The sequence below is a fragment of the Euphorbia lathyris genome, chromosome 2 (assembly GCF_963576675.1).
Source record: "Euphorbia lathyris chromosome 2, ddEupLath1.1, whole genome shotgun sequence".
NCBI lineage: Eukaryota > Viridiplantae > Streptophyta > Magnoliopsida > Malpighiales > Euphorbiaceae > Euphorbia > Euphorbia lathyris.
The window spans coordinates 125920580-125936801 of record NC_088911.1 but is presented as its reverse complement, the minus strand read 5'-3'; the positions used below and the strand labels follow the sequence as shown (position 1 = coordinate 125936801).

Here is a 16222-nt window from a genome sequence, read left to right as displayed (position 1 = left end):
ATTGTTGGTAATGGAAGCAAAAACTTTACTGTGGAAATTGAAATTTGGATATTTTACAACCTCCCATTATCCCTTTATTTGTCAATGGATGTGAATGAGAAAAGGGAAGGAATGTCGATTTGTTTTTGTAAAGGATAGAAGGACATAAATATATTTTCTTTTTTTTTTTAATTTGTAAGCTCAAAACGATGTTTTTGCTGCCCAAAACCACGTATTTTGAGCTTAATAATTACAAAAATAAAAAATAAAAAACAAAAAAAAATAGATGGGAGACATCTTTTTCGACCTTCTGCCATGGCTAGAGGTATAACCTGACAAAGCCAGGATGGAAAACTCCTCTCTGAGGTTTTTTTATAGGGTCGGATGGTTTGCTTACCCTTCATGACCCCCTAGCTCCACCTCTATTTGTGCATAATACTTTGGCAATATTATTTTCCTCCATAACGACATTGATTCTGTCGCCACATCCTCTTTCTGTTGTTGCCATTGCATCAACTATAGCGGCCCTATCAGTGCCTCCTTCACATCCTCTACCGTGTCTCCTACACATTTTTCGCTGCTCTCCTCCTTGCCCTCCATATCACAGGCGATGTCTTTAGGCACATTGCCGAACCTTATGACACCACCGTCACAAACAGAACCAACCCAATATCAAACTCTGTTTTGTCATATAGAACAACATCCCTCCCTTCCACAATCTAATTTTTCAAAAGTTTAATCCATCTCCTTCAATTTTTTCAGAATCTACAGAATCCTAGCTACCACTCTAGCCTAAACTTTATTTAAATTTAATTACAATCCATCTAATCAATCTTTCACGCAATCTAATTCCCTCATATACCACATCATCAGACTTAATAAACTACAATAATAACAATATGTCAACCACATGGACCATCAATAATGCGTCTTCACACCTCCCAAATTTGATCATCAATACACTTGGCCCCAAGTCCACTTCCACCTTTAACGATTTCTACTAAAGTCACGATACCAAACAAACTCACCCTACAAATTACTTGTCGTGGCATACCATTATTCTCTCTTTATTAAAAAAATATGGGTGGTTATGAACATGTGGATGAAACTTTTGTTATTCATTGGACTTTTTCGATGGAGTCTATGCACTTTATTAACAACTATCAATCACGCTTATATGAAAAATATCTAGTTGACTCCTGAAAAAAGCAAGATGCCTCGGTTAAATCTTGGCTTTACACCTCTCTATCTCTTGAGGTATTTCCTCTCATTCACAATGAACCTGCTCGAAACATTTGGTTTAGGACTTTTGAAGGTTTCAAGGCAAATCTTTCTTCGAGAATGTTCTGCATCCCCTCAATACGCAACACGTGTTATTCCAACTATTTAAGGGATATAAATCATATCAAGTCATTTCAAAGCTTTAGTCGAATACTCGCTACTCCGGCATGAATATCGAAGAAACTATTGCTATTATGTCCAATCATCCAATGCCACGTCTTATTTCATTATACTTGGGATATGAATCATTTTCTTTTCTTACCTTTAAATTGAAAAAAGTTATTTAAATTATTTTTTACATGCATTTTTAGTGCTCGCACTACTTCCAAAAAATGCAATTGATACTTGAACTTCACAACTTATAGCAAAATGGCATACCCCACTGCGGAATATATGGGGCAAGACTAAATCTATTGTTGGTGAGATTGTTGTTGTTGGTAGTTTTGTCACTCTCATTCAATTTAATGTTGTCCTTTATAAAAATGTTGGACCACAATACCATACTGCTTTCTCACCCTTACTGTTTGTTAGGGTCTTCCTTCTAATTTTTCTGAAATATATACACTCATTACCTCTCAAAAAGTGATTATGAAAAGTGAGAGTACTCATCCTATAACACATGTGGCAACTAAAAGATTTGCTTCCAAGAAATTAAGGGCATGTCACATATGTAGTGACAAGGGTTATTGGGCTAATTAGTGCTCCAAAAGTACAAGCAGGGGGAAGGGGCACGTGATTCAACAGCTCATCAGGATACATACCACATGCTCATTTTGCTTGGACATCAACACCATCCCTCTATCATGCACAACCCTATATTGTCCTATATATCCTTTCTTTTCCTTCACAACCATGGTACCCTGGCATAGGCTTCACTCATCACATGAAAGTCGATTGTGATCATTTTGTACGACCTTATCAGGGATTTGATAACATTTAGTTTGGTGATGGACAATGTCTATCAATATCTCACTTTCGTAACTCCAAAATTGATCACTTTAAAACTAAAGATGTTCTACTTGTTCCTAAGCTCGGTAAATCCCTTTTATATGCATGTCAGTTTGTTAATGATAATGTATGTTTCTTTGAATTTTGGCCTAATCATTACTTGATAAATGATCAAGAGAGCAAGGAAATCTTGTAAGCCTGAGTAGAGATGCACTGTATATGATGTATACCAACCTCAAACAAGCTTTGATATGGGAGAAGGTGTTATTTGCTTAGTGGATGCGCATCTCGAACACTATCATTCTTGAACCATTGGTCTTGCGATCGATCGACGACACATCTCGGACACCAAGACTACCCATGAGTGACATGTTTTCCCTATGAACAAACTAGCTAAACCTCATTTAAATTTAGTTTCTAGGATCAGTACTTACTCATTTCAAACTTTACATGCAGATGTTTGTCCTTCCCTTGATTTCTCTTGGACATTTGTGATTTCTTGTTTTAATTGATGAATTCATTCATTATAGTTGGCTTTACTATTTAAAATAGGAAAATGATGTTCACAAAACATTTCTTGATTTTTATGCCATGATCACCTGACAATATCAAGCCAAAATTCAAAACTTTTAGTCTCACTTTGATGGTGAATTTAAAAAATTACAACCAATCTTTAAACAACACAGTGTTATTCAGAAACTTGCTTGTCCTCACACACATGAGCATAATGCCATCTCAGAAAGAAAAATACGCCATTTAGTAAATACCAAGCTCACACTTCTTGCTTATGTTTTTCTCCCACTCAAATACTATAACTATGCAGTTCAACACAATGTTAAACTTATTAATCATATTCTCTCTCCAGTTTGAAAGTCTTGAAAAATACCTCACATCACTTTCAAATGTTCGATGAAAACCTTGACTATACAAAGTTATGTGTCTTTGATAGCGTTATTTTTCCTTTGCTTCGTCCCTATAATCAATATAAATTTGATTTTGGATCAAAACGATATGTCTACCTGGGTCCATTTCCCAACCATTCTAGAGACATCAGTCTCGATATGTACATTGATCGAATCTATATTTTCAAACATGCAATGTTTTGAGAAAAATGGTTATATTTTTATTAATATGTTTCTTTTCATTATATTAAAAAAAGATAAATTTTACACGCTTCTTTCTTGAGTCATCGTCATTTCTTCATTATATGTTTATTAAATTTTAGAATAATTAATAGATAAAATTAAAGAGTCAATATTATCTAATTTTAATTAAATAAAGAATTGCCATAAATATATATCGGTCACATATTGTAATAAGCTAATTGGTCATATATATATAAAGAATTAACGACTAATGACAAAACTGTAATATGGGAAATTGGTTCCAATAGTCTCCATCTAGCCCGAAAATATATGTGATTAAATATATTTAATATGCAATTAAAATGTGAAGTACATTAGTAAACAATTTTAGTTAATTTCAATTTTATAAACCTTACAAAAATGAATTAAGAATCAAAATATTGCTTAAAGTTGGCGGCTAGAATAATTGAATTTTATATATTAACTTGGCTCTTAAATTGACAATATTTCACAAGTTAACTCAATTTTAAAAAATAATTATAAATTTAAGATATTATAAAAACTGATCGTATTTTGGTTAATTTGTCAAAAATTATATTAAGTTTATACCTAAAATTCAATATGAATAAAATTAATATTGGCTATTAGCTTTAAGAATAGATGGCATGAACAAGAGTGGTAATTTTGAAGTTAAAATTTTGAATTAAAAGTGTATTGATATATTTTGAGAGTTTATTCCATTCACATATTAAATTTAATGAGAATTAAATTTTCCTAAATTTAAAAATTGAAATTTAATTTAGTGTATAAAAGTGAAAAAAATTATGTATTGAAAAGAAAAGCCAAAACCCTGTGTGAAGAAGGAAACCGATGTTATAATGATGAATATGGTATAATGGGAAGATAAAAAGGAAAGTCAAATTTCTGAACCCAATTAGTGTTGGATTAATATGCAGCACCACTACATTTGGGATGTAATTTAGGTAAGAAATGTAATTGACAGTAATCTATATTCAAAATTGACAGTAAGAAATATAATTTACAATAATTTAGGAAAGTAAAAACTCAATTAGTGTTGGATTAATGTGCAATCCAGCAGAATATATATTAAAAAATACCTTTGAAGAATGAATGGTGGACTGAATGGTCAACTATATACAATATTCAAAACATCATTAATCTCTCCCCCTCTGTTATTTCCATTAATCTCTCTATGCAGAATCCTATATATATGCATCAAACTCTTCCTTCTTTCTATTCCTTTAGCTTCCACTTCTTTTCGTTACTCTATTTTAGGATTAAGGCTCTCCGTTTTGTTATTATACACCACTCAAGATTATGGATTCAATCTACCTTGGAGGATTCATGTCCCAATCCTTAGCTTGGGAGAAGAGGTCTCCTTTCTCTCGCAATCCCTATTTGGAGGAAGCTGAGCAACTTTCTACTCCTGGTTTTGTCGCTCGAACTACCGCTTTCTTTGAATCTCTCCACAAGGAGAGAGCTTCCAAGCAACCAAATGCTTGTATTCCTGAAGAAGAAATTGCGAGTACTGATGTTCCAAAAACTGAAACCACACTTTCTACCATTCCTCAAGAACAAATGGTAGTAGAAACTGAAATCAGCCTTCCTGAAGAAGAAGAAGAAGAAGAAGAAGAAGAAGAGAAGGAAGTGGTGGTTCTACAAATGAACACCATGCCCTTGTCACTTAATAAAAGGCAGATGACTTCATTATCGAAATCATCCGCTCAAAGTAGAGCTTCCAAAATCCCAAAGTCAAACAGTAAGAGTTTGGCAGGGGACTTGATCAACAACAAGAAGCTAACCTCAAAATCTGCTCTATCTCGAGAGTAAGAACTTGCAATTTGAAAGTTATCTCTCTTCATGTTTTACCAGAACTCAAATTCTTATCCTCATGTTTATTTATCAAACATCATTTACTAAATCATGCTAAATTTGTTGTATGACAGTCGCACGAATTCAAATGGAAGCAAAGGATGGTCACCAACTATACCTTCTCCTTTCTTCTTTAGGACCGAAGAAAGAGCTGCAAAACACAAAGAGGCAAGATTAGAAACTCGCTTTCAGCTTCCTCCTTCAGTCAATGGGGAGCATATCATACCCAAAGCCAAAAAAATCCTGCCATGGAGATCATAAAGCAGCTAAAATACCTGCTACTTCCATTGCTGCATCATAGAAGGAAAAACAAAAACAAAAATGAAAACTAAAGCTTAATGTAGTTCATTGTTACAAATTGAAGTAATATACAGTCCCAAAAGTCAAAGGGCCATCAATGTAATTAGTATGTTCATATTGATTCTAACTATAAATATATATTTAGCATTTAGTGTCTATTGGAATTTACTTACAATTTTTTTGCAATGATATGGAATGGAACATTGTTAAGACATTGGGACATGCATATGCCCTGTAGTAACACAATGGCATATTGCTTGCAACTTTTTCTAAACTGATGCCATATGGCAGATCAAGTCGACTAAATGCCTACTGCAAAATATGCAAAATAGGTTAATCAAATCCTAAACGCAAAAAGGACTAGGTTGAAACCAATGTATCAGTTCCTGAAGGTTTAAAATAGGTTAGCCAAATCGGAAAATTAATACATAATGAATAATCTTAATATGAACAGAATCAGTTCCTGAAAGTTTAATATTTCCTGCAATTACCTATAAACTCAAAGAAGCTTTTCTATGAACAGTAATGGAAAAGCAAATATTACCCGAAAACCAAATGATATAAATGCCAATATCAGCAATAACGCAAACTGTCTAACAAAAAATAAAGGCAATAGCACAAACTGACTAATAGCAGAAAAAACAATTCATCTTCAAGTATTGTGAGATCAAACAGTCTGTGTCCTAGTAACTTACAAATATATAGTCCTGAAACTTACTCCAAACTTGGGCAGAGTTACCAACAAACCCCAAGCACATGAAATTCAGTATCAGGGTTGTCCATCAGCTAATAAAATATCCTTACATAGATAGATATCCAGCTTTCAAGTATTTGAAGTTGCACGTGCTAAAGCCATATCAATCATGGCATGGCATGCCAAGTTTCAACAGATTGTATATACTAAACACATGCTAATGAAAAGACTTGTAATATGCTATATACCTCATTCTCACTAAATAATATCAAATAAATACAAATGTCCAATTTTTGAAGGGACATTTCCTTCATCTGTATAATGGTTTATCTTTTTAGCAACTTAAAGTTATTATACAATTTGACAATTATTATTGTAAAACATATAAGTCAAAGAAGAAGCTGAATATACATGTTTCTTTCTAGCATTCTGAGTCAAGATATGCCTTACACATCTAATAGCAGAGATCATTTTAACTTCTCCCAGAGGAATCATAGTAACGTCATCATGAATTTTGACTATGGCAATTCAGATTGATATCTAAATTGGATTAGCATTTAGCGAATGTCTTTGGCTCTAAGCTCCAACTGACATCTAATAAGAAGAATGAATCAATTTCCCAAGTTAAACAACTAAGAAGAAGAAGGAGAATATTGACCCTTTGGGCTTAGATTGCCTCCTGTTGGTTGTGATGATTGACGACGGAAAGGGTGAACTGGAAATTAGTGATTGAGAAAGAATCAAGCAAAGGAAGGGAGATTAGGTTACATTTACTGATATGGTCAGAAAAGGAAAAGTAAAGAAGATTTCAACTTACATTGTTGATTTCAACAGTTTATAAAATGGATTTTAGCTGTATCGTTTGACATGAAATAGAACTCGTATTATATAGAATTCTTTAATAATAATAGAATAGCTAATCTGTTGTTCAAAACATAACTTTGTGGTTCAAATTCTTCCAAAAGAAACTTTAAAGTTTAAGTGTTATTTTTCATTTATTTTCAAATTTTAATTATTATCTTAAATTATTTAAATATTTAATATATTGTTCAAGAAAAAGCGTAAAAAATAATAAAACGGAAAAAAAGATTTTAGAATAATTGATGAAATGTTCGTTCGGTGTTGATTCTAGGAAATGTTTACTAGTAGGACTCACACCTCTATAACAGTTGGACAATGTTAGAATTGATAAATAACTCAAATGTAATGAACAAACCTCAAAAAGAAGTGAAGAAGGTATGTATTGAACATAGAAAGTTTGATGAATCATTTATCAATAAGTTGAAATTCTTAAAAACAATAATTAAAGAGACTATAAGATTATATCCGTCCACCGCTACTTACAAGACAATGTAACCAAGAATTTGAAATTAATAGATATATTATAAATCCCCAAACTGAGGTCCTTGTAAATTTATGGGCACTTGGAAAGAATCCTAATTATTGGATTGAACCTAAAAAGTTTAATCTAGAGAAATTTATTAGGAGTGAAGTTGATTATAAAGGTTTTAATTTCGAATTTCTACCTTTTAGTGCTGGAAGGAGAATGTACATTAAAATCATAACATTATTAAAATTTACAACAAGATTGCAATAATAACAACATTAAAATCATAACATTATCAAAATTTACAACAAGATTATTGTCATCCTCAAATACACGATCATCATCATCACTATTATTCTCTCCCTCCATTCTGCCCGCCAACCACTCATTACAATCATCAATATCCTTCAAAGTAATGGTGTCCTTAACCCATTTTCGATTCTTCAAAGCTCGATTATACTTCACATAAACTAAATCATTCAAGCGTTTTTGAGTTAATCGATTTCTTTTTTTGCTATGGACCTACAAAATAATAATTAAGAACAACAATCAATTTTATTAATGACTACCATAACTAATATTAAAACATAAAAAAGCTTATTAAAATTATTTTTATTAACTTACATATTCAAAGATACTCCAATTTTTTTCACAACCCGATGCACTACAACTGAGACTAAGCATTTTGATGGTAAATTTTTGTAATTGTGGAAGACTTCCTCCAAATGATTTCCACCAATCAACTAAACACAAAAAATTATAATGCTTATTAAAATGCAAATGCAAACAATGAACTTAAAGTTGGAAAATTCAAATGTCCAAAGTTATTATTTAACTGGATATACTGTTGTTCGTTCCCTAACCACCATCTTCATTCCAAATAAATCGGCCGGTGAACTATTATGATATCTAGTCAACTGTGTATTGATTTGGTCTTGCTCTTGCTCACTTGGAACCAATCTCTCCAATGTCTGATAAAATCCTTTTCTAACCTCATCATTCTCATCTAGTGCATTGAAAAATGCTGGATTTAACATAAAACCAGCTCCATGCAAAGGTTGACGGAGTTGTTTATTCCATCTCTTGTTAATTATTTCAAAAACATTATCATACTTCTCTTTCACACCATCGAAAGTCTTCTCTATTGTCTCTTTAGTCATATCCATAGCCTTATGGATATATCCCATAGCAGGCCTTTTCTCACCGTCCACCAATCGAAGCATACGGACTAAAGGGCCAAAGATATTTAAAATGTAAAGAATGTCCGTCCAAAATGTCGTTGACAATACATAACCAACCACTATCTTTCCACCAATTTATTTTGCCCACTTGCTTTTGGTCCAATCATCGGATACAAACATCCTTCTCAAAAGAGCCTTCACTGAATGCATGCAGTAAAGTGTGTGAGATAAAAAGTGGCAAATCTTGTGATACCAGGCCTCACAAGCTCTCTTTCATTAGTGAATTTTCTCAACAAATTCACTACATCTGAGCGAGTATAAATGTAGGAATTCAACTTCACTACATTCTTTACAGTTCTCTGGACAATTAACAACTTCCCAATATCTTCCAATATCAAATCAATGCAATGAGCTGCATATGGCGTCCAATACAAGTTTGGCCTCTTTGCTTCCAAAAATTTGCCTATATGTTATAAAAGTATGATAGAAAAAATCAATAAAAGATTGCAAAATAATAAAAGTGCAAGTCAAAAATTTAATAATGTAATAAATTAGCATTTTTTACCTGCAAGTATATTTGATGCAGCACTATCAGTAATAAACTGAACAGCATTATGCTCTCTAATTCTTTCAACCATTTTATGATTTTATCAAACAATTCAAACAACTTCTCCCCGGTTTTGGAATAATCAGAAGCATCAACTGATTCGATAAAAACAGTCCCTTTGTGAGAATTAACCAAAAAGTTAATCAATGTCTGTCCAACCATTAACCATAATTGAACATCCATACTTTGCCCATTCTTCTTCATTTGATTTCATTTCATCCTTCACTTTATTAACTTCTTTATTCAAAAGGGGAACTCGAAGTTCATACATTGTAAGCGGCTTCAACCCAACACCATACTGTCCAATGAACTCTAGCATCACAACAAAGCTAGGATAATTTACAACATTAAAAGGAATTGTTGCATCATACATCCACCTAGCTATATCCTCACAAGCTTTTTCTCGCAACTCTTTTTTGCAAGCTTCATTCATTGTTGTTTGTCTCAACTTTCTATCTTTCACGGCCTTTTCAGCATCTTGTTTGAAAAATACATCCATTGGACCATTCACCCTTGGTTTTTTTGGGATATGAATTTTAGATTGACTTTTCTTTCCACCCCTATTATCAGACTCTCCAAGATCATCCAGCTCCGTCTCATCATCCCCAAAACTATCTAAATTGGTGATATCTACATCTTCCACCAATTTACGTGCCGCCTTTTTAGATGCAAGATAATTAGCAATTTCTTCTTTCACATGAGGTGGACATTTTTGGCACACCTGAACACTAGTATTTCCTCCAGCAATGTGATACTTAGCTCGGCATATTCCAGCTTTGGAGACAAACTCACAAAAGTTACACTTGAGATCATTTGTAGAAGGTGGCTTGTTTAGCGTCACATACTTCCAACAAGGATCCGCTCTTGCATTCGGTTTTTTCGATGCAGTAGAATCAGTAGCACTATCACTACCACTCATTTCCAAACACCTACAAAATTCAATCAATTGAAAACATATCTTAATAACAAAAATGATATACAGGTAATTTATTACTATAAACTTCCACAAAACAGAAAAAATATAATCAATTCAAAGCATAAATTCAAATCATATCTCAAAACTAGAAATTCCAACAAAAATTCGACAGCATAACGACACAATTACATGGAAAGAAAAAAAATATAAGAAGAAATCAAGAGTGAAGAAGAATCGGAAACTCTAACCCTAAACAGAAAAAGAAAGATGAAATAAAGATAATTAAAAGGAAATGGGAGAAAAAACATACCGGTGGTGATTGATGACTGACCGCCGGCGAGAGAACCGTTGGAGAAGAATCGGTGGTGGAGAGGAGAAGAATCGGTGGTGTGGTGAAGAGAGAGTCGTTTTTGTTCTATTTCTTTAATTCCATCGCTGTCTTCTGTCTATTTGGTCTTGAAGTCTATTAATTAGGGTTTTTTTTTTTTAAATACTGACTTGTCGCCTTACCTACAAGAGGCGACCGCCTCTCGCCTGAGAGGGTGAGACGATCGCCTCTTGCAGGTCAGCCGAAGGCGGTGAGGTGATCGCCCCTGTCGCCTCTCACCTGAAGTGACCGAGGCGATCGCCTTTTAAAACTATGTCTCACATGCATTTTTTTTTGTAACCGAGTGATTAATTACATTTTACACAAGTTCATGAAACTAACTGAACATTTTATACAAGTTGAGGGGTTATCGGGACACTTTGAAAATTCAGGGGGGCAATCAAACTTTTTGGAAAAATTAAGGGATCAAATGATGTATTAAGCCGATTTTTTTTTTATTGTTGTTACAAATAGATTAAGTAAATGAAAAATGTAAGTTTTCTTTTCACATGTTATACGTGTAAATAATTGAAATAAAAAGAAAAGTTTGGTGAATTTATTAAAAAGAAATGAACTTAAAACTCAACTATTGTTCATCACAGTGATCTCTCAATTGAAATTAATCCAAATAGAAATAGTAATCCACAAACAATACCGCCGACCCAGACAGCAGAATGGCCCAATCTCTTCCAGCTAACGACCACCAGTCGCCGTTGCACCAGAGCGATGCTGATGAAGATGACGAGAACGTCAAACAGCTTAGAGAATGCTCCTCTCTCTACCTCTCATTACAGGTGAATATAACTCCTATACCCATAACTGATTCTACAAAACTAAGTCATTATGATTCATTTCCATTTTCTTTTTCTTTTCTCAGGATTGTCTTGTCGACAACAATAGGAACTGGAAATCTTGCCAGAAAGGTATGCTCATAAAAATCCATTCTATTTTGGTGGGGGTTTTCTTGTTTAAGTTGAATTTAGCTGCTATTTCGTATAATATGAGTGTTTCATTTGATCTCTTTATTTTTTAGTTTTCACTTCATTAACTAGGGCGATTGTTAGTTTAAATGGTAATGTAGTTGAGGTGTTTGTTAAAATGCCTAACAGAAGTTCAAGCTTTGAAGGCATGCAATGATATGAAGAAGAAGAATCACAAGGGAAACTGAAGAATTTCATCAAAAACCTAATTTGTGGGATTATTTTTCTTTTTATAGTTTTACAGGTCTCAATTAATATTGAGAATGTTACAATTTTTGACACTTCCATGTATGGATTATGCTTTACCTATTCCTACCCCAGTTGATAGCTAGAATTATGAAATTTGCATCTCAAAAATTGTTCCAGTCCTTCAATTGTACTATATAATATATGATGTTAGAGATAAAATTATAATTGGCTTACCTTATCCCTAATTTATATGTTTGACAATTCACTGATTGAAGACTGAATTCCTACAACTATGGAGTGTAGGGATATGCTACTATACATACATATATAGAGAGAGAGAGTTGGAGAAACTTTGAACGGCTTAAAATTGTACAATTACTTAAGAAAAACGCAGTTGTTGATCATTCATAACTTGCCAGTTTAGAAGTAATAAAAAAGGGCAGACACTTTATTGAGTAACTAATGAGAACAGAGCTTAATCTAGGAAAACAAGTAATTAAAATCCTTCAATTAGCAGGAAGAAATTTGATTGAAATGCTATTCACACAGTGGCGTTCATCTGTTGGATTCTTGTAACCCTCGCCTTTGAAAACATGCCCCAAATGCCCCCCACAAGCTGCACATGTTATTTCAGTTCTCCTCCCATCCGGATCCGCCTGAAATCAAATTATTCATTCCATTCAACCAAACACGGATACAGAAATAAAAAACGGAGATAGACATTGGAAATGTTATTTCTAAAACATAACCTTCGAAATAGAGGTGTTCCAGTGATATAGGAAAGAAGTAACACTTACAGTGCGGTTTATGGCGCCAGGGAGACCTTCAAAAAAAGCAGGCCAACCACACCCTGAATCAAATTTGGTGGTTGATTTATAAAGTGGTGTGTTGCAACCAGCACATTTATAAACTCCTTCCCCAAAGAACTTATCATATTCCCCTGTGAATTTTGACCTGTGTTTCATGTCATTAGCACATAGGTGTTAATCAATGTCTTCAAAGGCCAGAGGATATATTTTGATCCAGATTCTAATTTATAAAGATAAAGCTCATTGGTGTTAGAAAAACATGCTATCATCATCATCTAGAAAAGAAAACTGAAACTGACACGGTGAAACTATATTTCTAAAAGAAACATAAAATATGGAAATCGTGACAAAGTATTAAAAAAAAAGGTCTAGCACATGCCTAGCTCTCCAAACTTGTTCACAAAAGTCTAGTGACTCCTCCAATTTTGAAAACAAATCGATTAGCCTTTGAAACATGTATCTTAGAGGTTAATAGATCACTTTGAACAAGTTTAAAGAGTTAAACGTTTTCATAGTTCATGGATGGGGCAATCGACTTTTATAGCAGACTGTGTAGGTATTAGGCTAAAAATAAACTAATATTACACAATGCAAGTTACATAAGACGGAAAAAAAAAGGATTTAGAAGGATTAGAAATTTGATGCAATTTGATTGGTGAGCAAGAGATCTGAAAATGCACTAGTCTGTTTCTGTAAACGCAATGTATTTCTAGAAACGAGCTTTGAAATTCTAAAGGAAAGAAATATGATTCCTACAAACTTCTGGGAGTTTTTGTATCTGAATTCTGAAACACTGCTCTTCAAATCCAAAGTTTTCGTGCAAGATTAGGCATCGGACGGAGCCAACATAATTATGCAGTAATCACCACAGTGTTATTAAGCCTAGATTCAGAGGTGCAAAGCCCCAAGATTATCTAATTATCAGTTGAAACAAAAAAGACCAACAAGGAAGAGCATCAAATTTTACTTGAAGTAGATCACATACAAATTGAGGAAGCAACAGTTCTTCTCAAATCCAACACAAACCCTATATTTACCATTTGAAGAGATTTGAATTGACTCAGGAATCTAAAATCATAGACATTTTACTGATTAAGATTGAAATGAGTTCAAAATATTCAAATAATTTCAAAATGATAGAAAGAGGGATTTGGAACTTACTCGGTTCCTTTCTGGCGGAGAATGTGAAACTGCTGAGGAGAGAGAACAGCCCGCCACTCTTCCTCTGTCTTTTCGATCGGTGTAGCCATCACCCAATTGCTGAAGTTAAATTCAGGAGGAGTGTCTAAATACTGAAGCCGCCTTCAAATGGCGGTGGTTTAATACATCCCGATATGGAAATTGGGAGCTGCTCAGACTTGTGTATTAGGACGGAATTTGAGGCTAGGTGAATCTACATTTTTCTTTCTGAAAAGAATCTACATTTTTTATTTACCATGAATAAACAAATATTCATTCACGAAGAAATTCCGTAAAACTTTTTTTTTTTCTTTTTCGCCAATAGGGTGAGCAAAACTATCCAATAACCGAACCGAATCTAAATCCAAAATTTAATTTGATTTAATTATTTATTTAGTTCGGTTTGGTTCCGTTTGAGTAACATATTTTAATAATTGATTATCGATTCAATTATTCTAAAATATAAACGAATCAACGAATCGACTTATATATAATATAATAATATCATTTTATATGTATATATATTTTACATTTTTATAATTTTACATAGTTTTTTTTTAAGAAACGGGAAAGAAAAAACAAAAGACAAAAAAACCCCACAGACTAACCCGGGATTAGCCTAAAAAAGCTAACCCCACCATATCATCTGAAACTAATGAAATAAGGAATTTCGGTGGAGAAGAGAAGGTTGTGATTCCCAAAGTCCTCGTATGGCCCTCAGCGGCAAGGCGGTCTGCCACCCTATTCTGCTCCCTGAAAACATGCTCAAAATTGATGGTATCGAATGAAGAGCACAATCTTTTGATTTCTTTAACTAGGTTTTGGCAACCTAAACACATAGCTTTATCATCAGCTATCATTTTGACCGCTTCAAGGTTGTCAGACTCCACGAGTAGTTTTTTCAAACCCGGATTTTTTTGCGAGTCTAAGCCCAAAGAAGATCCCCCAGAGCTCAGCAGTAAAGGAAGAGCCCATCCCCAGATTCTGAGCAAAGCCAGACACCCAAGTACCACCAGCATCTCTCAAAACCCTTCCAGCCGCAATTCTGTCGTCCATAAGACACGAACCATCAGTATTTAACTTCACTATTCCTTCTCCCGGTCTCTTCCAACCAAATAGCTGCTCCACAGTTTTCTGGCTAGTACTAGATAAAATATCCTCCTTAAAGCTTTTAATGATAGTATTAATTTTCTTCGAGAAGTAAATAAGAAGGTTGGGAATAACAGTATCTCCTTCTTCAAAGATATCAGCGTTCCTCCACTGCCAAAGCTGGTGACAAACAACGACAAAGAGGATAGCACCATGCTCCATCGCAGGCAATAACAAACCTTTAGCACCATCTATAAACCAATCATGCTCCGAATAGGCAAAGAAATCAGGTAGCAAATGGACCGGAAGCACTTCCCTCCACACATTTCTACTCTTCGCACAATCCCTAAAAACATGGCAGATGGTTTCCGCCTGAACTCCACATCTACTACAAGTATCTGCCTCCACTAAATGGCGCATTTTCCTTTCAACATTCGTAAGCAATCTGTTCTTTGCACCCAGCCACAGGAAGCTCCTAATGCGATAAGGAACTTTCAAGGCCCAAATATTCTTCCAAGCGCCTGAAGGAAGGGTAATGGAGATGTTTACAAGGGTGAGGGTTCGACTCCAGCATAGTTATTTAATATACGTATTATTATTTTTTCTGTTTCATATTTAGTTTATATTTATTATAGATTTTTTAATTTTTAACATATTATAATAAATTTTGGACGATTATTGATTAGTAACCGAACCGATAAAATCCGGTTAAATGATATTCAATTATTGAGATTATTTGGTTCGATTTGGTTTTTATTTTGAAGGGAAATTCGATTCAGTTAACCGATAGTTCAGTTCGGTTATGATAATTGTGTAAACTTTTTTGGCCGAAATCTCTTGCATGTGAGGTTCTGTTGGAATCGGCAGGGGACACTTCGATGTCAAAGTCAGTATTTGTTTAAGAATAATAAGAGTAATTGACAAAGTCAGTATTTGTTTAAGAATAATAAGAGTAATTGACAATAGTTTTAGGAGAATTAGTAAGCATACCTATAATACCTCGGAGTTGGGTATTTATATAGGTTTTTATAACCTTCTAGCATTGATGAGGTTATATTCGAATAGTCATATCATTACTCCTCTTAATGGTCATTAATTGTCATTAAGCATATTTATTTCCATTTATGGGTGGCTATAAAGGCGCCCTTTAGTATTCTTGGAACCGTCAGTGCGTATGTACGCTTTCTTTGGGGGCACTGGCGGATCTCGTTCACTCGCTCTCATCATGGCATATCTTAAGTTGACGTGTCTCGTCATGGTCCACGTGGCGTGGCATCATGCTAGAGACTCATTCCTTCTTTTATTATTATACATTTTCCTCAAGGATAATATTCGATTGCTATCAGAAGCTCCCTTAAAGGACCAAAAAGCCCTTTAGGGTTGTTCAGTTATATGGCG

At 34.0% G+C, this 16222-nt stretch overlaps 2 protein-coding genes across 2 annotated transcripts; one reads left to right on the top strand and one right to left on the bottom strand.

Annotated features, from left to right (window-relative positions):
* The first annotated feature begins 11152 nt into the window (after nucleotides 1-11152).
* On the top strand, nucleotides 11153-11985 carry LOC136219858 (uncharacterized). The gene is made up of 3 exons (XM_066007416.1): nucleotides 11153-11372; nucleotides 11456-11501; nucleotides 11688-11985. Exons 1-3 carry the CDS (start codon nucleotides 11253-11255, stop codon nucleotides 11744-11746), a joined length of 225 nt encoding a protein of 74 aa, XP_065863488.1. The 5' UTR covers nucleotides 11153-11252; the 3' UTR covers nucleotides 11747-11985.
* Nucleotides 11986-12095: 110 nt separating this feature from the next.
* LOC136219857 (peptide methionine sulfoxide reductase B5-like) lies at nucleotides 12096-13950 on the bottom strand. Its single transcript, XM_066007415.1, has 3 exons — nucleotides 13718-13950; nucleotides 12545-12701; nucleotides 12096-12403 (listed from the first exon to the last, which is right to left on the bottom strand). Exons 1-3 carry the CDS (start codon nucleotides 13804-13806, stop codon nucleotides 12254-12256), a joined length of 396 nt encoding a protein of 131 aa, XP_065863487.1. The 5' UTR covers nucleotides 13807-13950; the 3' UTR covers nucleotides 12096-12253.
* Between the last annotated feature and the right edge of the window lie 2272 nt (nucleotides 13951-16222).

Bases quoted from the DNA above. Each gene is read 5' to 3' on its own strand.
- LOC136219857 (XM_066007415.1), bottom strand. From the start codon at position 13,806: ATGGCTACACCGATCGAAAAGACAGAGGAAGAGTGGCGGGCTGTTCTC. The intron at 12,702-13,717 runs GTAAGTTCCAAA...CATGAAACACAG, and splicing joins CTCCGCCAGAAAGGAACCGA to GTCAAAATTCACAGGGGAAT. The intron at 12,404-12,544 runs GTAAGTGTTACT...ATTTGATTTCAG, and splicing joins CTGGCGCCATAAACCGCACT to GCGGATCCGGATGGGAGGAG.
- LOC136219858 (XM_066007416.1), top strand. From the start codon at position 11,253: ATGGCCCAATCTCTTCCAGCTAACGACCACCAGTCGCCGTTGCACCAG. The intron at 11,373-11,455 runs GTGAATATAACT...TTCTTTTCTCAG, and splicing joins CTCTCTACCTCTCATTACAG to GATTGTCTTGTCGACAACAA. The intron at 11,502-11,687 runs GTATGCTCATAA...AATGCCTAACAG, and splicing joins CTGGAAATCTTGCCAGAAAG to AAGTTCAAGCTTTGAAGGCA.